The 24,699-nt window shown below is 38.3% G+C and overlaps 1 protein-coding gene across 1 annotated transcript; it reads right to left on the reverse strand.

The window, feature by feature from the left end:
- Nucleotides 1-423: 423 nt before the first annotated feature.
- slc38a2 (solute carrier family 38 member 2) lies at nt 424-11,268 on the reverse strand. Its single transcript, XM_039660749.2, has 16 exons — nt 10,979-11,268; nt 9,735-9,860; nt 9,573-9,654; nt 9,372-9,487; nt 7,678-7,751; nt 7,495-7,587; nt 7,337-7,412; nt 6,910-6,992; nt 6,031-6,089; nt 5,789-5,932; nt 5,635-5,714; nt 5,035-5,135; nt 4,042-4,166; nt 3,815-3,959; nt 2,597-2,694; nt 424-2,404 (listed from the first exon to the last, which is right to left on the reverse strand). The coding sequence occupies exons 2-16, from the start codon at nt 9,857-9,859 to the stop codon at nt 2,291-2,293; spliced, it is 1,515 nt and encodes a 504-aa protein (XP_039516683.1). The 5' UTR covers nt 9,860; nt 10,979-11,268; the 3' UTR covers nt 424-2,290.
- Between the last annotated feature and the right edge of the window lie 13,431 nt (nt 11,269-24,699).

Genomic DNA, 24,699 nt, shown 5'->3' on the forward strand with positions numbered 1-24,699 from the left:
GTTACCCATTAAATATAACTTCTCGTTTACTAATGTTATCTATTTAACTTCTGCATATATTGATTTTTTTAAGCGTTCTTTCTTTTTTATTGAACAATATAATTAACAACCATAACTGACCTGGTACAAGTACAACATTTGGATATGTATTTATTTAGAGACGAACAAAAACAACTTTCTGTCACAATTTAGATTTTTATTTTTTGTTTAACATGTTCTGGATCATCATTTCATCTCTCTCGAGTTTATCCCTTTCAAATACATTTTATCATATACAAATTATGAAAACATAATATACATATTTAGGTTTCTTTTTACTCTCATTATGTGTTAACAACACAGACAAAAGATATAATTATCAAAGATATATTTATTAAAAATAACCGTAAATTGTATAAAAAATAAATCACTGACACGACTGGCTTATTTTCAACCTTTAATAGACATTAATTACATGATATACAGTGTTTCATTGAAACAAGAGCGTATCATTCGCAGGAATGGCCTCTTGTACATGAGGAGCGCTTCACCCCTCTCGGCTTCGACTACAGCATTTAGTAGTGATGTAAAAGGTACGTGAGTGTGTGTAAGTGTGAGTGTGTGTGTGTGTGTCGGGGCCGACAACAAGCCGAATCTTGAGCTCGGTTTGACATTCACAGCCAGATGAAGAGGGCCCCGACACACACCGAGGGACATCTAAAGCCATTTTCATATTTCACACTTGTTGAGCAAAATTTTAACAAAAGAAGAAGGAAAAAAAAAATTGAAAGCATATATACAGTTAATTTTTTTGGTATATACACATATATACAATATATATATAAATATAGTAAAACAGATAAAATTACACTGATGTTTTATCCATAAATAACGGCTAGAGAGTATCAGGTTGGATGACACATGAGGTTTGAATAGTTGGAAGCACGGTGAGGTGTGTGTGTGTGTGTGTGAGACATATCAGATCATCACACTAATAACGGCTGATCAGTGGACGACACACGCTCCCCGTCTGTCTGTCTCTCGTTCAAGCTGCCGATGGCAAACACTGAAATGGCAAGTCAAGTTACAAACGAACGGCCTCATTTCCCCTCGCCAACCACCTTCAGACATTCGATTCTGTGTTTAGTCGCTTTAAAGTCAACGTGAAACACTTTAGCGGCTCATTCTACGTCTGTTATGTGCCCTAAAACAGGACATTCAACTTTATTATTGGCTATTATTGTCGTAACCTTCAGATTATTAAAAAAGTGTTTAGAATATCCCACTAAAGTCTAAAACAGTGGTTAAATAGTTATTCGACTATCGCAAACATCATTTTGATGTGACGTCAGTTGAACAGTGATTTCAGAGAACGTGCGATGATGAATAGTTGACCGTTACACTGCAAAAAATATATATTTTAATCAGTATTTTTGTCTTGAGAACGTTTCGATAAACATTTAGCGGAGAAGCAAAACGACACGATTTTCCATGGCTTTATGTAATGGAAAATATGTCAAAATGAAGTGAGTTTGTGCTTAAAACAAGAACAAATATCACCCAGAAGGGTCAGAAAAGAATTATTTTTCTGACCTCACTGGCAGATATTGATGCAAATCAATCATTTTCAGTAAACAAGAGACTATCTGAAGCTCTGAATATCAGTAAATGCGTCTTGATCTAAGAACGTTGAGATGTTTGTACTGTAAAACAAGACAGAAACACTGAGGAAGAGCGTCGCGTTTCGCAGTGTAGATCGTGTAGTTTCACCCTTCGCTGTCGTCTGGGTTTAAATAAGTTACGGTAAATCCATACAGCCGTTCCACAACCACCTAGCGATCAATAATTGTTCATGAGTAGATCTACACGACAGGTAAAGGTGACTCAAGTGTTACAGTATCAATGGCATCGTGACAAATGCGTTTAAAGCAAAAACAACAGTTTAAGTGCTTTTCCACATACAAACACCGATATTTTTGGCAAAGGTACAAACGGACGTCGAACACAACACGCGTCTCCGTTCGCTGACTGGTTTTGGTTTGCGAGTACTAAACCTGACGTACCGCAGAAACTTAACACAATAGGAAATGCAAATCGACAAAAAAACGGAAAAAGAAGCGCAACAATACGAGTGGATCACCATCTGTGTGGCCTAACAGGATACTGTACAAAGTTCAGGACATTCTCTCAGAATGGGATGTTTGTGTTTTGCTCTGCGCTGATATTAGAGCAGCTTCTTCTAGTTCTCAGTTGCAGGTCAGCGGAGAGGCCCCGCCCCTTCTGCATGTCAATTAGCGTTAGGACACGCCCACTAGTGGCCGTCGGCGTGGTCGTCTGAAGAGCCTGCGTTGTGGATCCAGTCCAGGACGATCAAAGTCATGCTGCAGATCATCACCACGACTCCCATGATGAGGAACAGCAACGCCTGGATGAGAAAGCGGTACCTTTCAGTATCGGAAATCTACGCTAAACACTCACGCATATTAAATATATTGCATTTTTTTTTGCTTGTGTGTGTTTATTGCCTCTTGTGTTGATGTAAAGCACACTGGTCAACTGGTGTTGTGCTATAGACGTTGACATGAGACACACACACACACACACACAAGTCTCTTACCCCGATCTTCTGCACTGATCTCATGGACTCCTTCTCCACCAGTCGGATGTAGAAGGCTGAAGGGAGGATGAAGATCAGCATCGCCGCAGCGGACGCCCCTGCAGACACACACAACATCATTTAATAACTAATTTTAGATAGTTGACAAGGCAACGTTTATAACTTTTAAGTTGAAGCACTAAAATGAAGTTGTATTTTAAGTTGAGGTACTACTGAGTAAACTTATTTCAGATAGTTGGCACTCAGTTTTGTACTAAAATGGAAATAAAAATGTATTTAAAAAGTTAAACATTAAAAGAAACTAAAAGTTTACCTATTTCAGAATTTCATATTTAATTCAAATCGTATCAAAGTCAAAACTTTTACACACAATGAGTCTCATTCATGAAACATTCGTAGAAATATGAGAGTGATTTGCGAAACGAAAGAGACCCGTCTCCTGATTCGCAAATGCATCGTAAACGTCAGATGTGATAGTGAAATGTGTGTGTGTGTGTTAATGAATTCCCAACCAGTCGTAAATGGGATGCTCAATTACCATAAATCCCGCCCATTATATCCGTCTGACGTCTATATGCATATAATAACATGAATGCGAATGAAAAAGAAAGATTTCTCGGATGCAGAAATTGAAGTTCATTCGAAACGCCACATTTTATTTTCAAGCGTACATAGTGGCCTATCAGGTCCTAAAAAAAGGAAGCAGATGCAGTTAATGGAGTTTCTTCTGTCAATCAAACAGTCCCAAAAGTGAGAGGAAAATGGTTCGACCAAAAACGAATTAGTTCACTTCGGAAAAATCGTATTCAAACTGGAGAAGGATCAGCAGATCTGCTATTACTGGCTCTCATAATAGAAGTAAAAAGAAAAACCGTATGTAATTACTATATAAAATATTTTTTCAAAATGCTGTTTAAATATGTACCCGATAAAGGTGAATTAAAATGCAGTCTTATTAATGAGCAAAGCGCTCGGATGTCGGGCTGGGAGCAGGTGTAGATTTCTTGCGTACCAGCTAACATTCGGAAAATACGAACATTTTAATGAATCCGAAAGTTTACGGCAGAACACGATTTACACACAAATTTGTTCTGCTCGTGTTTCCTGAATGAGACCCAATGTGTTTGTGTGTGCAACAAAGTGACTAAAACTTCAAAATAATTAATAAAATCACAAAAAATGATACAAAAATGACACATGACATCCGGTGGTCCTTACCGATGAAGCCGAAGATGTCCCTGATGGTGGGCACGAAGATGACGAGGATGTTGACGCAGACGAGCAGGCCGACGGTGATGCCGATGTGGCGAGGCCAGCTGAAGTCTTTGGAGGCTCCGAGCAGCTGGTTGACTGAGGTGCGGATCTGAAGCAGAGAACACACCTTACGTCAGCACGTGTGTGTGTGTGTGTGTGTGTCAGGACCTGGGAATGTGTGGGATACTCACTGGGAAGAGAACCACGGGCACGGTGAGCGTCACGGCGGTCAGGACGGCGAAGCGCACGATCAGAAGCACCACGTCGAAACTGTAGACCTTTGAGTAAGTGTGCAGAAGCTCGGGTTCGACGGCCTCTGTCAGACACAAAACACATCATCTCTGTTTTAGGATTAGATTTACAGGTTTTGTTTCGGTCATTTTGTTGTGTTTTGGGCCTTGTTTTGTCAATTAATTTTAAACTGCAAATAAAAAATAAAAGCTCTAAATGAAATTGAGAAATTAGGCACCTAGCTGAAATAAAAGAAGCTTTTTTATATTTTCCATTTTCATTTTAGTTGGTAAAACTAATTAAAACTAATTTCTTTAGTTATTTTTTTTTAAATGATGTATATTAATTTTTAATCAGTTTTACTTTGAGACATTTTAAAGTTCTAAAACAAAACATAAATAAAGTAACCAAATGTTTTTGTTTAAATTTAATTTACTTTTTAAAATATAATTTTATTTGTATAATTTTGAGCCTTTTTTAAAAATATATTTGTATTAATTTTAATTAATTTTTTACAAATAAAAGCTTTAATAAATGATTTAATTTGAGTAATTTTGTGGTGTATTTGGTTTTAGATTTTGATTTGTTTTAAAAATATACAAGTTTGAGTAATTTTAGCAAGTTCTAAAATAGAAAATAAATAAAAGCACTAAAAGTTGGTTTGGAAACTAGCTGAACTTGTGTCAACATTATGTCAGATTTGTGCAGAACATCAAACAAATGTTTATTTTCCCTCGGCTGCGTCTGAGAAATCCCTCCGTTGCGTAACACTTCCAGCTGAACGTCTCTCACTCGAGAGGTCAACGCTGGCCTTTTGCCGGATCAATCCCAAGCCATGTAATGAACACACCTCTGTTTAAAGCAAACATCCTCACTGTACACCTCAACCCAGTGTGGACTAGCTAGCTAATGTGTCGTAACGTGTGTGTCGGGCTCTGATGTGTCCTGCTCACCGTTGAAGGTCAGGTATCCGAACAGTGCCGCCAACAGATACATGATAAACATTCCCAGGAACGACACGTTTGCAACGTTCTGCATCTTCTTTCGGGAGCGACTGCAGAAGGAAAGTTCGAGAAAGTGTTAGTTTGTTCCATGATTCATTCTCCATTACTAAAACTCACAAAAAGCAACTTCTAGCTTTATTAAAGAGCACCTATTGTGCGGTTTTCCATCTTCATCTCACTTTAGTGTGTAATGTTGCTGTTTGAGCATGATTCTCTATATATAACAGTGTTTCTGAACAAACACGTCACACTATTTCTCATTATAATAATTAATGCGCAGGATAAAGGGGCGGGGCCTGGTTGAGTGAGTTAGTAGTGTGTTAAACTGGCGGTTATGGAAAGGGGCGGGACATAATAATAATAATCAATCAGAGCACAGTGTGCTTTCAGAAGGAGGGGCTTCATAGAGACAGGAAGTAAACAGAGCGTTACTGAGAAGAGAGGAGCCGCAACAATGGAGAATATGAGGAAAAACCTGTTCTAGTGGAGCACGAAAACAACATCAAGAATATTATATATTATATATATTTAAGTGTAAATGTTACTCACTCTTTGAGCTCATCGTACATGGGCAGGATAGCCGGGTGGCACACAAACGCAAACGTCAAAATGGGCACCGCATACACAGTCTAAGACAAAACAATAAAGTCAGATCCCCACACACTCAAATGCAAATATCCGAATGCAAATATCCACGCCGTACCTGTGAGTTAAAGACGAAGTACTTGGGTTTGCAGCACTCTTCTTCCTCTTCAGTGGCGTTGACCTGTGGCTGAGTGGCGTTCACTGTGATGTTAATGAAGTTCTCAGGTAGTGGACACGGGATCTGGAACTTCTTGTAGATCACCTGAAGAACAAAAGCGGGAAGGAACGTCTCATCAGACTAACAATGCTCTCATCTGCATGTGTTCATTAGCATTTTACGATGAATATCGCAGTACTCACCACAATGACGAAGAACACCATGCACAACAAGGAGAAACCACTAGTGTAGCCAAGATAACCTGAGGATCAGCACAAAACACACACATTTACTCACAGTCAAATATATATTATATATCATTTTCCTATTTAATTTTAGGTGACTTTATATTATATTTAGGGCTGTGCAAAAATTAAAATCCAAAATAAAAGTCTCTGTTTACATAATATATTTGTGTGTGCTGTATATAATTATTTTGTATAAATAAATACCTATGCATGCATGTATACATTAAATTCTGTATATATATATATAAAAATACATAATCTATATTAAATAAATATAAATATTTTATATATGAATAACACATTTTCTTAAATATATACACATGCATGTGTGTGTATTTATATATAAAAAATAATTATATACAGCAACCACAAATATATACTTTTATTTTAGATGCGATTAATCGCGATTCATTTTTGCACAGCCCTAATTATATTATATTATACATTCAAGTACAATAATAACTACACGTAATTACAAGGTTAGCTTGCATGTAATTATGCACAAAGTATATAGCAACAATTTTAGACTGTATATCAAAGTAAGCGTGTTTCTAACATCTAACCTTATTTAACACGCTTACACTTTAAAACACCATGTGCTAAAACGATCATTTCTGTATTTATGAATGTTGGAGGCCTATATCCCTGTTGAGTGTAAACATAACAAATATGGGAAATGAAACTACTAGACAGATGTCTAGGTTTGAAAACTTTCGATTAGGGTTAGGACAATGATGGACAGTATCATGTCAGTTTTGCCATGCGCCTATTCTATAAAAACTGTTGCATCTGTGTTTGTGCAAAATACAACCCATGAGTTTCACCGTTACTTACCGAGGTTTTTAAGCAGCGAGAGAGGCAGTATGATGCTGACGGTGACTATCAGCACCAGGTAGTCTCCATTAGTGTACCACGCGCTGCAAAACACATTACAAAAGATAGATATCAGTGTTGAGGATGTAACACGCAGCTGTTCTGCAACATCCTGTCTCAAAAACACCTTCTGTGAGCCGTGTTTGCGGTGTTTCAGTTCTGTTCTGTTTTTGTTTGCAGGGGCCTTTTGGATCCACGTAGGGGTCTGAATCTTAAATGTCAGTGTTTGTTGTATTAGGTCACTGTCACAAAGCTCTCAATCGACGTCTTTGAACAGACGTTCAGTCCCCCCCGGCCGGACAGCTGTACAATGAAGCGCTCACACTGTTCTGAGCAGAACATTCCAGTGCAACAACAACAACAACATCATCAGCCTTTGAAATCTTACTTGTCATTGGTGTCTAAGAAGGCCTTAATGACGATGGGCAGCTCGTACTTCACGATGTAGAGGTAGCTCGCCATGGCTGGGATTTAAACAGAGTTTGAAAACACTTAAAACCTAAACCAAACTCAGTGTTATCTGCATGTTTACACTATCGGACATACCTCCAAAGTTCTGCATGGTGATTGAGCAGGACGCTGCCAGTTTTCCAGGAATCCCGAAGGCTTTGTACCCCAGCTGTTCGTACACCAGAGAACCTGGACGGAGGGAGTCATGGAGTTAAAACCCACACTTATCACAGGTAAAAATAGAAACATGCTCACAGTATATCACAGAGAGACGCTAACCTCCTTCATTGGCCGTTTTGAGCAGCAAATGGACTGAGTACAGGGAGAAAATGGCCACGGCGACCAGCAGGATCCTACACAAATGAACAAGAAAACATAGAACAAGTTGAAGTCTCTTCTCTGAAACGAGCAGAATTTAACTGCAATTGATTAGAAGGGTTTTATTTTCATCAAAGATGGGAAAAAACAAACACAGAAAGACCTGGAATATCCCAGCTAACAGAAAACATTCTTCCATTAGCGTTTATTCAGAAGTTATCTGGCCTTTTATAATGTAGGGTTGGGTATCGTTTGAATTTGAACGATTCTCGATTCCGATTCTTTTAAGAGGCAGGGTCAAAAAAGTTTAGCTAACCTTGCTAACCAACGGCCTTTCTGAAGGAAATACTCCTTCTGTAAAAATACTCCTTTTGTCACAAATTTTGCATTTTGCCGAGATTTCGTTATTTTTAGAAAAGTGAAGCCACACTTTGGATCGCTTCTTCGTTGGTGTTGTTCAGCGGTTTCTTCTTCCGCTGGGCGGACTGTGAATATCGAAACTAGGAATCGAAATTTTAACTTTTGAACGATTTCGGGAAAAACGAAAAGTTAGTCCCGGTTCCAATCGATACTCGATTCTCGATACCCAACCCTAGTTCTCAAAACGTTAGCACAAAGCAAAACATGATACATATGGAATATTATTTTTCAGACACGTTTTAGTACATCTAAAGTTTTTTTTTAAAATGTTACTTGTTTTCGGAATGTTCAGAGATTCCTATAATGTTTGAAAAATGATCAAATGGAGTGTTCAATTTATCATTTAAAAAACATTTTGAACTTAGTGGGAATGTTAGCGAAACGCTGTTTTTTGTTAGCTAGGATGCATTAAGAAAACCAGAGAACGATTTGTCTACGTAGACAAGATGGCCCCCACTCAAACCTAACGCTTGCTCGCCCGACAACCGAACATAATGGACTCTCTGTAATGCGTCACTTTACAAACACACACCCACACAAACGCGTGTTCATAACAGAGGGAGGTGACTATGGATTAGACCTGATTATATTCTCACACACTCACTCATTCCACTGTCTGCAGCTCCACTGATCCCATTATAACCTGTGTGACCTTCAGTAGATTTCCACTTCACGTGCAGCTCATCTTTACTATTTAGCCCCGTCTTTAACCCTTTCCCTCCAAACATTTATTTCAATGCGTTTCCTGGTTTAAAATCATTGGGATTATATTGTCCACCCTGATTTATCGGTCACTGGAAATCCCATTTCGGTTAACCAAGAAATCATTCTTTGATGGATGATTTGGCGTCCAGACTCCACTTGCATCCATCACTTTTATATAACCAGTGGAAACTCACACATGGCTTTGTTTATAAACACTAAGAAGAAGCACGACGTCCATTTACTTCATTGATCAGAGCCGAACGTACTCTACAGTAGATTTACACCAAGCAGAATCTGGAGCAAATTACTGGACTCATTTACTAATTATGCTTATCGGGTCATGGGGATAATTGTGCACATACTTTCAGCTAACAAAAATACAAAGTTTCATGCTAACTCTTTAAGACCGAACTAGAAAAGCGGGTTTGGTATCAGCTCATGCAAATTCGCGTGTAAATGTTTAAAACTGACGTAGCAGTTCGTATGAGGTGAAACAGATCCCGCTCATGCAGAAGAACCTCAATACTCACACAAACATGATGATACCAGTATTAGCCATGGCATACGCAAGTCCCAGTATTCCACTTCCCATGATGGCATTGCCCAAGTTAAACACCGACATCCCGAAAGACGCCGAGCCATGGCTCTGAAAAACAAGAACAGCGAGATTTATAATGCGATGTTTAAGTGCACTATCTGAGAAAACCTCTTAGGCCGAATGAACCACTTACATATTCAGCTTCATATTTCTTCTTGCCCAAGTGATCAGACAGGAAGTTCTGACTTTCGGCATCCACGTCGCTATATTGTATTCTGTAATCAAATCAGCGCATCAGAAAATGCTTTATTGAGCCATATAGTGACTTGTCTAGGTCAAATGATGCAGGTTTTACCCATTGAAGGGGAGTTTGGTGGGACAGTCTTGATAATTTGTGTACTCGCTGTTGGAACTATTGCTGTCCATGTCTGGAGCGATGTTAAAACGACTCATCTTTGGATTTGCAGGGTCTTTGTTCATCCTGTAATAAAAAAACAGTGAAATATAGCCTCCTTATTTTAAAAGGATTTATGTTTCTCTTGAACATTGTGGTGATCAGAGTAAGGGATCCAACCCATGAGGCTTTAAATTATGTGTTTTGTGTGAGAAATTCTCATGCTACTGCTTTTGACTGTGACTGATATTGTATACCAACATTCACACTTATACGAGTAGTTGGTTGGTGATTTTATAATATAAAGTCAACTTAAATATTAGAAAAGCACTCAATACACAATATTACAGAAACACCTTTACAATGGTGTTCACGGGAAAACTTGGGTCCCCAGAAATCTTTGAACGATTATCAATGCGCGCTCCAGCGTTCAGCAAAATGCGCGTTCCCTCGCACTCGCAGAGCTCAGGTCACGTGACCAACCAGAGCCGAGTGGAAAATTACAAACCGGCACAACAGATCAGCACGCGCTGCGACCGCCGCATCGTCATCAACTATTTATACCGACGTGTGATAAGTCTATATTTATAGTCTGAACAAAATGTTTAAACACCACAATTACGGTATTTATTCTTGTCGGGTGACTGGTTTAACGTATTTACATTGATTCTGGTGACCATTTTAGACCTTCAAACGTAAACTAAAATGTTGAATTTTCATTTAAACGCCCAAATCCTTTAAATTCGTAACTTATATACGATCAAATAATCATAATAATGCAAGTAAGTTATGACAAAAATGATGGAGATGCTCAGAGTCTGAAGCAGACGCCCCCGCGTTTAACCATCACCGCTCAAATTTAGCTAACATCACCAAGAAAAAAAACCCACAATAAATAATGTAACGTTAGCTAATTTAATATTGCCGTTGACAGAGTTTTCCAAAATATTAATGTTCAAGGTTCTTAGAGTTGCACAAGGCGTAGCACTAGGCGTGTTTAATGAATGAATGAGTTCCTTTTAAACTGATGTGTAGGAAAAAAAAGATGATGAAACACGAATGAGTCAAACCTGAACTGCTCTTTTGCAACAAGACAAACCACACCAAAATGAATTAAAAACGATTAAAAAAGAGAACATCTGTCATCTGGATAAATAAAATGAATAAATTAAATATAAGGTTGTCGAACCGGTATGAAATCTTACCTCAAGAATTAAAGAAGAAAATCCGTTTCTTCAGCTCCGATATGAATGGGAAGGGAAAAAAGAGCAAACACTCCCAGACGTAACGTTAAAGAATTTTCCAGTGATCAATTACAGAACCGATAACAATTGATCCTTCAGGAATGTTCCGTAATATATAACCAATAAATATGAGTAAATTAATAATAAATATAAACACTGTACTTATAAACCCTACAATTTGTACTACTACTATTAGTGTAGAAGATAAACGGAGATGTCCTCTGGGCGCGTCCGGTATAATGTCGTGTTCAGATGCTGCTGAATGACGGTTTATATTCCACTGCCGGTCGCATTGCATCAGCCTTGGGAATGGGCGGGGCGTGTATTGTATACAAACACTGAATAAGCCTTCCAGCCGGAGTCTTTCCATTCCTCAGGAAGGCTTTCAACATCATACAATTCACTGAATTAAATCGTTAATATCACAATTGTTTCTCCTAGACAGCAATGAGAGAAAATGTAGTTTCTCCTGATTAACAATAACCGTTCAAAAACGGCGTTTTCTCACTCACAACGAGGCCAAAGTACCTTTGAGTGAAAAGTTCTTAAAATAACCATTTTCTTATTGTGCAGAACATAAAAAATAATGAAAGAAAATTTTTCCACTATATAGAAATATTCAATGGATGTTAAAGGTTCTTTATGAAACCATCAAATGCCAATAAAGAACCCTTCAGTGATCTCACAGTACCGAATAACTCAATATCACCTCTATTGATACAGTACAGAGGAAAATTTTGATGATTATGGCTCACAGCTTATGAAAACCCCAATTTTGAAAAGGTAAGCCATAATCATCAAAATTATAACCAATAAAGGCTTGAAATGTCACTCTGCATGTCTATAGTTTCACCCTTTAAATTGAATTACTGAAACGGCATGATATTTTAATTTTTCGAGTTTCACCTGTAAAAGACGCTCCTTTTAATGTAATTTCTGTCTACAAAGAAACTTTCCAAAGGGAGTGAATAAGATCATGAAACCACGAATGCCGAAGAGGAATTTTCCCAAAAGAGGAACCTCTGAGATAACGTGACACAATGACAGATTAAACAAGTCGGGAATGATTGGCCCCCCGCACTGGGTCACTGCAGACAAGGCCAACGAGTTGAGTTTGTTGTTTCACTCTCAGCACAACTCAAACGAATCACTCGCCTGACCACCTTCGCACAGAAGTTGTTCGTCACCCTCCCCCGATCGGCCAAATCCCCCAGTGGAAGTGGAGCAGGGCCGTACGGGACTCCGACCTACAGTGATTTACTCTCGGATTAAAGGCCACTGCGGTCTCTGAGCTCGAGTTCACAAAAGAACACGGATGCTGGAATGTCGGACCCATTGAAACGGGCCGTGGGCCCCAGGCGACGCCCCGACTCCATAGGTAAGACTGGATCAACAAAAGCATTTTTCAGTCTCCACACTGTGTGAAAAACGGGCGGAAGAAATCCCAGCTCTGCTTTTGAAGCGATAGCATCCATTGAGAAATGGCACAAAATGCTGGGTCGCTTCAACCCAACTTTGGGTCAAATATGGACAAAACGTTGGATTAAAAATGCAATTTAAAGATGTTTGTCCATTTGACCCAAAGTTGCATTTTTTTATAGGTGTATATAGTACAAAATAGAAGTACGTTTCAAAAGCGTTTTCAATGTGAATCCATTTGAATAATCTGGATTTTGGAATGAAAGGTTTCTGAAATAAGGTCTAAAAATCTTGATTGAACGAATGCTTTCGTTGACCATTATCAGTTATAATGCAAAATCAAATGTGAGCCATTTTATCAAGTAAACGAGTTTGCTTCAGCAGTCAAATTTTATAGTGTTTGTTCACTGCAGAACAGATTTACAATTAATTCAGACAGCTTTTCAATGTGAATCCACTGGTATAATCTGGATGGTTTCTGAAATGTGGCCTAAAAGTGGCCGCGTTTTACGTAAAGAAGAAGAAAACTTTGCGAGCCATTTTATCAAGTCAGAACCGTGTTTAAGTTCAAAGATACACAAGTTTGCATCTGCAGTCAAATTTTATAGTGTTTGTACACTGCAGAAAAAAATAACAAATTTTAATTTATTCATTCAGATAATAATACCAATTCATTGTGAATCCATTGGAATTATCTGCATTTCTGAAAGAGTTCAAGGCCCTCATTGAAGAAATGCTTTTAAACCCTTTTTAACATAACCTCAAACGATCATTTACTCACCGACACATTTTTGGTTTGAAACTACATGAGGAGTTTTATTTTATGAAACTTTTTTTTATTTTTTAAGGGAAATTAAACGTAACCAAAACGTTCCCTTGCATTTTTCCAGTAGAACTTGAGATGGGCAGCAATGTTTTTTCTTCAGGAAATCAGTTTCTCTCTGATAACCTCCCATGGACACTGTTCTTGGCCGTGTTTTTCTTCTGCTAGACCGGCGTTATCATGTGTCGTGATATCTTAATTCGGTGTCACCTGTTGGAGGTTTACACAGTTTACCATCACACCGATCTTTGCAGGACGTCCCGTCCCATGGAGAGGTAAAGTGGTGCTAAATTTCTTGCTTTGGTAAACTATCTGCCTGACTGTGGACTAGAGTCACAAGTATATAGAAATCCTTTTGCGAAACCCTTTTCCAGCCCTCTGAACTGGTTCACCTCTTCTCCCGAGCTGAAAAAAGCAGGTAACTGAAGTGTTTAGTGTGTGAAAGGGCAAACTAAACCCATGGGTTTTTCTGAGCTGCAGATGTAAATTAAACATCTTGTTCTGGAAATACTTGAGGGAGGTACTGCGTTTACCCATTCGTTCAGGTATAGGCTTTTGGTTTCTTTCTCTTATAAGACTTTTATTAGTCTACCTTTTCCTATCCTTTCAAATCAGAGTTTACAGGTGACACTCGAACAATTTGAATGTCGTGTAAAAGTTGATTTTAGTAATTCAACTTAAAGTTAGTTCACTTTTGAAAAATCTTTTGCTGATAATTTACTCACCCCCATGTCATCCAAGATGTCCACGTCTTTCTTTCTTCAGTCGAAAAGAAATGAAGGTTTTTGATGAAAACATTCCAGGATTTTCTCCATATAATGGACTTCAATGGGGTCCAAACGGTTCAAGGTCCAAAAGCGTTTGTTTCCTGTTCGTTCGTGACTCTCCTGTTCAAACTCGTTCATCAAAATGAATGAATCTTTTTCCGAGTCATTTGGTTCATTCAACGAACGAAACGAATGAATTGACTCGGAAAAAGATTCGTTCATTTTGATGAACGAGTTTGAACAGGAGAGTCATGAACGAACAGAGCAAGGCGAGCATTTGAGCTTATAAAACCTAAACTTTGTTATTTTATTTATTAAATGAGCGATCGTTTCGCTTGATAAGACCCTTATTCATAGTCTGGAATCGTTTAAAGCCCTTTGAACAGTTTGCACTGAAACTGTCTTCTGGACTTTGAACCATTTGGACCCCATTGAAGTCCATTATATGGAGAAAATCCTGGAATGTTTTCATCAAAAACCTTCATTTCTTTTCAACTGAAGAAAGAAAGACATGGACATCTTGGATGACATGGGGGCGAGTAAATTATCAGCAAAAGTTTTTTTAAAAGTGAACTACTCCTTTAAAAGGTGAATCTAGACTCATTACATGCAGAGTGAGATATTTCAAGCCTTGATTGTAACGTTGATGATTATGGCTTAAAGCTTATGAACACCCCAAATTCAAAATTAGAATATTGTGAAAAGGATATTGTGAATAACAAATCAAGGCTTGAAATAACTCATTTTGCATGTAATGAGTCTATATAGTTTCAGTGTTTCTCATTTTAGGTTGAATTACTGAAACAAATGAACTTATTTCTAACGACGATATTCAAATTTTTCGAGTTTCACCTGTACATCCGGGAATTGTGCAAGCTAATCATTTTTTAGCGTCAGTTTTCAACCTTCATCCTCTGTTGCGCTGGTCTGCGTGACGAATGCTGGAACTTCTTCCAGGTAAAGATCTTAAACTCGACTTCAACGCTGAAATGAAAAGAAAATCAAACCGTAAAAAAGAAAGGTTCTGGAGATTGTCTGTGTATTTCAGAGCACGGGGGTCCGTGAGAGAGAAGACATCCCGCCGGTCCCCTGCTGATCAGGGGAAGAGGTCGGCTCATCTTCCCCCGGCTCCTGGCTCACTCTTATATAATCATTTTATCCCCTCGAATTAAACAAACAGCCGCCCGCTGTCCGCGCTCATGGGAACCTGCCGAGTCTGACACGAAGCTCACGCTAAAATGCCTCGTAATAATAGGCCCCGCTGAGGCCACCAGTGCTGGAAATCTGTCAGATGGATATTATGAAATAATATCAAATCTATTATGTGTGTCTTTTTTTTTGCATCTTTCTCTAGGGTGAGCATTAAAAAGTGAGTTCTTCTCTATATCAGTGTTTCTGAACTCCTGAAACGCCTCGAATGTAGTCTTGAGTTTCGTCAGGGAACACGTCACAATATTCCTCATTATAATAATTAATGCGCAGAATAAAGGGGCGGGGCCTGTTTGAGTTAGTTAGTAGTGTGTTAAACTGGTGGTTATGGTAACGGGCGGAACATTTCCCAAACACACTCGACCAATCACAACACACTGCTCCAGCCGACCAATCAGAGCACAGTGTGCTTTCAGAAGGAGGGGCTTCACAGAGACAAACTAAATGGGTGTGTTTCCCAAAAGCATCCCAATCGTTCAACATTATTCTAACGGACATTCACAAACAGCGTCGCAAAGTTGTGTGTTTGTAACGACAGGCCTAGATCTCGACCTGCGTTTAGAAGTTTCTTGTTTGCCTGACGTGGACTTTATAAATCCTTATCTTGGGAAAAATAAGCAAGCTGACATTCAGAACGATCTTTCATTTCAAATATGTACAAATTTCTTTCTGTCTTCTATTTTTTCAAAAGAACCGAAGCATCGTTTTTTATTTAAAAAGCTAAATAAAAATTAGTCCTCAGATGCTGTGTCTGAAATTTATACACTCTCAGAAAAAAAGGTACAAAAGCTGTCACTGGGGCTGTACCTTTTCAAAAGGTACACTTTTGTACCCAAAGGCTGCATATTGGTACCTTAGTGGTACATATTAGCACCTAAAATGTACATATTAGCACCTAAAATGTATATATTAGTACCTAAATGTACATATTAGCACCTAAAATTTACATATTAGGACCTAAAATGGACATAATTAGCTCTTGAAATGGACATGTTGGCACCTAAAATGTACATATTAGTACCTAAAATGTACATATTAGCACCTAAGTGTACATATTAGCACCTAAAATGTACATATTAGCACCTAAAATGTACATATTAGTACCTAAAATATACATATTAGCACCTAAAATGTACACATTAGCACCTAAAATTTACATATTAGCACCTAAAATGTACATATTAACACTTAAAATGTACATATTAGCACCTAAAATGGACAAAAGTTTACCTTTTGAAAAGGTACAGCCCCAGTGACAGCTTTTGTACCTTTTTTTCTGAGAGTGTAGGGGAGAAAAAAGCTGGCATTGATTCGATATAAAACGGAGGTAGTTTTTACTCCACCACCTGCGTGACATCATTACCCAACGTAATTGAATGACCAAAAACTGTTAAAAAACATTCAAGCATGAAAACTTGTTCTATTAGGACAATGGTCTCAAACAAAGTTCCTGAAGTTTCGCTCCAGCTCATGTTTTTTTGTAGTTTGATTAGCTGGATCAGGTGTGTTTGATTAGGGTTGATCTCTGCACGTCCGTGGCCCTCCAGGAACCGTGTTTGGCTGCGTTTACACTTGACAATAACATGTGACCTGTATCCGGATGTTGTCCACAAACACATTGAAAAGACAAAACGCAGGCTTTGAGACGGTTGTAATTTACACCACAAACATCAAATATCACAAGCAGTACTAGCTATAGCTTCTGACTAAAGTCATGATCAAAACAGAGATTCTTGACAAACAAAATGAAAAATAGAGCATGGTTATAACAGGAAGATGGTACGCATGCAATCTACTTTAATTGTAGTCACTGATGGTGTTGTGTTTCCGATGTGGCAGGAGGCTTTATTGTGCTCGTAACAGAGTCTTTAGACCGGAAAACAAACGCTCTTGACACAGACAGGAAGTTAAACTGTGAAAATATGTTGTTTTGAGCAGCGTAGTCGTGTGTGTTGCGTGTTTCTGAACACCAAGCCAAGTTCAACACCGAGTGTCGCAGTGGGATGACATTTGAAATAGGTTTAAGGTCAATGGGTTATAGGAGGTTAGCAGAACTGCAGACTCAGAATCTCATCATCAGCATCTGTGACTGTATACATTTCAATGTGCGAATGCTTAAATCCTGAACGTAAAGGATAAACCAGGCAGCATGGACTTATATAATGAGAATGATCGCCAGCAAAACTAAACCAGCATCCAAAATATCATCCCCAACACACAAAACATAATATAATCCAGCCGTCCTGTAACTTAAACTGTACAGTAGCAAAGCCAAGGTCGTGTGTTTGATTAGTGAACATTAAGCCCTAAGAAGTTACCAGAATTAAAGGATTAGTTCACTTTTCAAAAAACTTTTGCTGATAATTTACTCACCCCCATGTCATCCAAGATGTCCATGTCTTTCTTTCTTCAGTCGAAAAGAAATGAAGGTTTTTGATGAAGACATTCCAGGATTTTCTCCATATAATGGACTTCAATGGGGTCCAAACGGTTCAAGGTCCAAAAGACAGTTTCAGTGCAAACTGTTCAAAGGGCTTATCTAGCGAAACCATCGGCCATTTAAAAAATAAATAAAAAAATTTCATAAGCACAAATTCAACAAACGAAATGACTCGAAAAAAGATTCGTTCATTTTGATGAACGAGTTTGAACAGGAGAGTCACACAGAACAGAGCAAGGCGAGCATTTGAGCTTATAAAACTTAAACTTTGTTATTTATTTATTAAATGAGCGATCGTTTCACTTGATAAGACCCTTATTCATCGTCTGGTGTCGTTTAAAGCCCTTTAAACAGTTTGCACTGAAACTGTCTTTATTATTAATATTATTGTTTGTGTCGTGTCTTACTGCATGAATTGTTATTGTGCCTTTACAATCTGTGTCTGCTTTGCTTATTTGTTTGAATTGAGTGTCACATGTTTAGTATGTCTGTCCCCTCTTGATAAGTCCCGTTGTAAATATAATTGTAATGTATTTTATTGATGTATGCCTATTCACAACTGGCCGGGGACTACAGCTGGAAATTAGCCGTATAGGCTAAAGCTGCTCTTTTTCTTTCAAAAACGGACTGTCCATGTTATTAAAAAACGAATAAACTAAACTAAACAAAACCTTGAACCGTTTGGACCCCATTGAAGTCCATTATATGGAGAAAATCCTGGAATGTTTTCATCAAAAATCTTAATTTCTTTTCGACTGAAGAAAGAAAGACGTGGACATCTTGGATGACATGGGGGTGAGTAAATTATCAGCAAATGTTTGTTTGTTTGTTTTTTTGCTTTTTAATTCAGGTAATCAGCTGCATTATTATTATTTTTTTTTACGATAACAAGCTCAAAGATTATTTTCATTCCAATTACCAGAAATGTTTTAATAGTTTTAGTTAAAGATAATAACCCTGGGTCCTAGTGAAGTACATCACCACCACCACAACGCCAAGAATGTAACCACAATGAGCCATGACATAAATCCAGGGAATTTTCCAGATGAACAGCAGAAATTAGCCAGGGAGGAATACGGGCATCTTTTGATATGAAGCTTTGGACCTGTAATCCTCTTACAGCTGAAAGAGCTCTGAATTCCTGGACCTGCAGCAGTAGCTGAGACGACCCTCAAAAACGGCATCAAAACTTTCCATTAATATTGTAAAAGACAACCCGGATCCAAAGCATATTGAACCCAGTGACTTCTAGACCCAGTTTGTGTCTGCCGAGAGCAGGGGAATGGGATTACAGCGATCAAAGAGAATCAGAGACTCCTGGATAAACTGTCCTCACTGTACACGAGACGCATAAAACCTGCCACAACAGACTAATAAAACATATGCCATCATAATATCCGGCCGTGAGACTATTCTACAACAGGAATGGAGCGTGATTTAATCGGCACGCCAAACATCTAAAGCGCATTCCCTTAATTCCCACAGGAAATCAGGTCTGAATATGGGTATAAAATACAGTATCTGTCAGCATGGTTTAAAACCACATAACTTGAACTTGAACATGAACAACAATGTTACAATTTCCTGTGCAGGGACATTGGGGGAACGAGACGGAAGTGACAGCAAGAATAACACATACCAAAGCTGTCTCACCCCGCATTACCTCACACTATTGACCAAACATACGGTCACATGGTCTACAATCTATACCACAACAGTGCCCATCCCTTTTTATAGCGGCGTGGGTTCCCATAGACTTCATTACAGAGTTAAAGCCATCAAACTACTTGAAAATCTGAAAAAAATACAAACACTCTGTTTAGTTCCTGTCTCTATGAAGCCCCTCCTTCTGTTAAGCACACTGTGCTGTGATTGGCCGGCTGGACCAGCGCGTTGCGATTGGTCGAGCACTTCCGAGCGTTTTGGGGAAATGACAGCACTAAAATGGCTAACTGGAAATAAACTAAAATAAAAATAAACATTACAAAATCACCACGAAATGACTACTACGAAAAAATGACGAATACTGCAATTAAAGCTGCAAGCAGCATTTATCGGTGTTCAAGCAGTTCAGATCTTTAAGGCATTTAAGCACAAAAGCATCAAAAGACATTAAGTCGTATGTAGCAGGCTTGATTTATCATGACATACTACATTTCAGTGTGATATTACACAATTAATCCATGTTCCAATATGATTTATCATAATTTACCATGTTAAAATTTGATTTACTACAGTTTAGTTCACACACTCATCAGGATCATAGTCATTTTTTACTAAATGTGGTTGTAAATGTTAAAAGGTTGAATTGATAAAGTTATACTATGAATTATAGTTGAGTATTGTGAAAAAAAAATAATGTAAACAGCAGCGGGCAGTAAAACACCACTCATTGGCCACCTATAATCCGATCCTCACGAAACTTTGGTTGCTGTAGCGCCACCTATGGGCCAATCGGGCTCACACTCTGATAGCTTCTCCTCAATTTGAGGCCCTACCATCTGACAAAGTTTCAGAGCTCCAGGCCTTACGGTTTGGGCTGCACGATGCATTTTAGGGGATTTTTTATCTCTCTCTAGCAAATACAATAGGTTTTCATCACTTCGTGCTTCAACACCTAATAATGAGAGACCTTTTTGACGATTATAGCCCCACCTATGATCCGATCCTCACGAAACTTTGCATGCTTCCTAACCATGTTAGGACACATATGTTGATCGATTTTTGTGAAGTTGTGACTTTTTGGGGGGGATTTACGGGCTTTTGACTGAATTTTGCCACAGACCACTATCTAAATGAGCCTGTTACAGCCAACCAAATGCAAAAATTCAACTTTTTTTTGATAATTATTTGATCTAGAGAGTCCAGAGAACAGGCCTAGACTGGTTTGGTCCCAATTGGGAAAAAAAAACAGGGACTAGTTCGCTAAAGTGGGTTTTGGACAAAAAACGAAATAACAATTTTTTTTGTTATACAAATGGAAATCCGAGATATACATCTTGTCCGTCTTGAGCCAGGGATTACAGTGGTGTAAAAACATTGAAGTCAAACTAAGTCAAACGGTCTAGGAGTTATGAGCAATTTAGTACTTTTGGTTGCTGTAGCGCCACCTATGGGCCAATCGGGCTCATACTCTGATAGCTTCTCCTCAATTTGAGGCCCTACCATCTGACAAAGTTTCAGAGCTCCAGGCCTTACGGTTTGGGCTGCACGATGCATTTTAGGGGATTTTTTTTCCTTTCTAGCAAATACAATAGGTTTTCATCACTTCGTGCTTGAACACCTAATTATTAATAAAACTCAAATATTAATAAAACTGAATACAATGCTCACTTCGATTTATCAAGCTGCTATTGCTTTCCAGTAGTACTTTATCTCAGATGTGTTTGTTTCTGAACAGTGTCATTTATCTCTTTGTGCACAAGGACAAAACCAGATTGGCGTCATCAGCTAATAAATGTGGCATCGTTGTGACCAGGTGCTGCTCACACAGATAAAAAAGGGCTGTGTTTCATTTTCATCTGAATCACATGACAGCGAGCGCAGCTCAGCCCATCCCACCCTTCCCGATGCATTTGGGAATTTTCCATTCCCTGTTTTGCTTTTCTCAAGGTTACGTTCACAGCGGTCCACTTTCTGCCTCTTAATGTTTTTCTAAAGCAGTGATCACCCACGGCCTGAAAGAAGACATGACGTTAGTGTCCTGTTCTCGGGGTAAATGTAAAAAATAAAAACGCCCACACTGGGTCACACTTAAGCCTATTATACAGGACTGTGGATTAACTGTGTCTCCCTTCCTGTTAAATGAGGCCAAAGACATGAACGCCTTGATCAGATGCTTACTGTGACATTAAGTGACGGCTTGATCAGGATTCATCCCGCCTGAATCTCGCAGTCTCGTTCTGGGAATCTGAGCAGAGCAAGTGGAAGCAGAGATTTAAAGGAACAGTTCACCTGAAAAAAAAAAAAAAGATCATTTAGCCGACTCAGACTTAAACATGTTCTCCATACATCTTCTTCATACAGTTAATGAACAAAAGCACACACGATTTTTTTCATAGACAATCATTTCCAGTTAATAGAGAGCTTAAGCCCCTCCCCTTCCGGTCGACCAGCTTGGGTCCCTATTTCGGACAAATACTGTATGGTAGTCAATGGCGAGAGACAACAAATATTTTGATCTCGCTTGAATTGTATCCTGAATTGCACATATGATCTTTTAAATTGAAAACATGTAATTACAAAGACTTCAATCCCCAAAGTCGCACATTTTCTCTCAATGAATAAAGCTAACTTTACTGAAGCTAACTCTACTGAAGCTAACTCTACTGAAGCTAACTTTACTGAAGCTAACTCTACTGAAGCTAACTCTACTGAAGCTAACTCTACTGAAGCTAACTTTGCTGAAGCTAACTCTACTGAAGCTAACTCTACTGAAGCTAACTTTACTAAAGCTAACTCTACTGAAGCTAACTTTACTGAAGCTAACTCTACTGAAGCTAACTTTACTGAAGCTAACTCTACTGAAGCTAACTTTGCTGAAGCTAACTTTACTGAAGCTAACTCTACTGAAGCTAACTCTACTGAAGCTAACTCTACTGAAGCTAACTTTACTGAAGCTAACTCTACTGAAGCTAACTCTACTGAAGCTAACTCTACTGAAGCTAACTTTGCTGAAGCTAACTCTACTGAAGCTAACTCTACTGAAGCTAACTTTACTAAAGCTAACTCTACTGAAGCTAACTTTACTGAAGCTAACTCTACTGAAGCTAACTTTACTGAAGCTAACTCTACTGAAGCTAACTTTGCTGAAGCTAACTTTGTTGAAGCTAACTCTACTGAAGTTAACTTTACTAAAGCTAACTCTGCCGAAGCTAACTCTACTGAAGCTAACTCTACTGAAGCTAACTCTACTGAAGCTAACTTTACTGAAGCTAACTCTACTGAAGCTAACTTTGTTGAAGCTAACTCTACTGAAGCTAACTCTACTGAAGCTAACTTTGTTGAAGCTAACTCTACTGAAGCTAACTCTACTGAAGCTAACTTTACTAAAGCTAACTCTGCCGAAGCTAACTCTACTGAAGCTAACTCTGCCGAAGCTAACTCTACTGAAGCTAACTCTACTGAAGCTAACTCTACTGAAGCTAACTCTGCTGAAGCTAACTCTACTGAAGCTAACTTTACTGAAGCTAACTCTACTGAAGCTAACTTTACTGAAGCTAACTCTACTGAAGCTAACTCTACTGAAGCTAACTTTGCTGAAGCTAACTCTACTGAAGCTAACTCTGCCGAAGCTAACTCTACCGAAGCTAACTCTACTGAAGCTAACTCTACTGAAGCTAACTCTACTGAAGCTAACTTTACTGAAGCTAACTCTACTGAAGCTAACTTTACTGAAGCTAACTCTACTGAAGCTAACTTTGCTGAAGCTAACTTTGCTGAATTCTGTTCATGCCATTCTGTTTTGCCCACAACTTTAAAATGGATTTCCTCATATATTTTATTTATTTATTATTTAACGCCATATCCGCATCAATGGCTATATTCATGGCATAATCAAATTGTAAATTAATCATAACACTTTATTGAATTGGATTCAATAATTTAACAATATTTACAAACAAAACAAACATAAATAAATTATAATATTTTCCACTAAGAAACTTTTGTAAAAATGTCCATTTATGCAATTTCTGAATAAAAGCATTGCCTAATGTAATTTACTGAAGGACATTCAGAACAACCACTAAAATGATAAACAATGGTTAGATAATAACTAGACCACAGCCTTCAGATGTTCCTGCCAGTTTCAGTAGTTATGTGTCAGTAACGTGTTGATTTCTCCGTAACAGCAACATACCAAAATACTTGATCATTTACAGTGTAAAAGTACATTGTGTTCCTGCATGCAAACCGCAAACACTTAAAGGGACAATGTGTACTTTATGCATTTTATAATTTAAAATCAATATTTGTATTCATAAACATGATCTGACTTATCCTCGGAAACGAAGAATTAATTATCTTTATCGGGTAAGTCCACGGCGGCTTCCATGTCATTCCGCCATAATAGCAGAGAGGGACATAAAGCAAGTTTTTTCCACAGCGCGTAATGGCTAACGTAGATGCAACGCGAGGCGCTGGAGAGCACAATTTGTTTCACCGCTAGATGGGAGAAATTCCTACACATTGTCCCTTTAAATAGGACTGAGTACAGTTGAGACACTTTTTGAGTTGATTTTTCACAGAAAAATAGATACTGAAAAGAAGTAAATTTCCACATGACATCTAATTACCTTGTAGAATAAGATGTTATCAATCAATAATACCCATAACTAGTTTATATTTTCCACAATTAGCTCCTAAAAATATGGTGCTTTTCGTCTCAACTGTACCCATATGTGGTACAGTTGAGACACCTATTTATAATAGGTAACGAACCGTTCATTGCAAATATAATAAATAAAGACTAGATTTTGCATTACACAATATCAGGAAATATGCCAGTTTTTAGGGCACAGAATAACGTTTGTGATGTTACTTAAGTTTAACAGTCACTTAAGGATAACAAGCTATTCATTGTGGAGTAATTATCTTAGGGAAAAAAACTATCAAAGAAGACACTAATACGCATTTGCACACCAAAAATCACACAACTTGTGCTTGCTGCACACCCAAGTTATTTAGGGCATCTTGACTACACCTATGTCTCAACTGTACACAGTCTACCCAACACTCCATACATTCAGATGCTTTTATAACGATGATGTTATATAATTGTGATTTACCACTGAAATGGGGAGCAGGGGAAGAGAGTGTTTCAGAACAAGGCAGTAATTTTGCACTTGAACGTTAGATGTTTGATTTATGCGTTTCATGCATGGGTGTCAAGTGAGGTGTTCAAACCTCTAGCTCAGGTGTGAGTTATTGACAGGGACATCTAATCAGAGGTTAGAAAGTGAGGAGAGAGGTGTCACAGATCACGTAGATCACGGCGCCCGGGGGCAAACAATAACATTACAAC

This window comes from Pimephales promelas, chromosome 24 (genome assembly GCF_988280905.1).
Source record: "Pimephales promelas chromosome 24, fPimPro1.hap1.1, whole genome shotgun sequence".
NCBI lineage: Eukaryota > Metazoa > Chordata > Actinopteri > Cypriniformes > Leuciscidae > Pimephales > Pimephales promelas.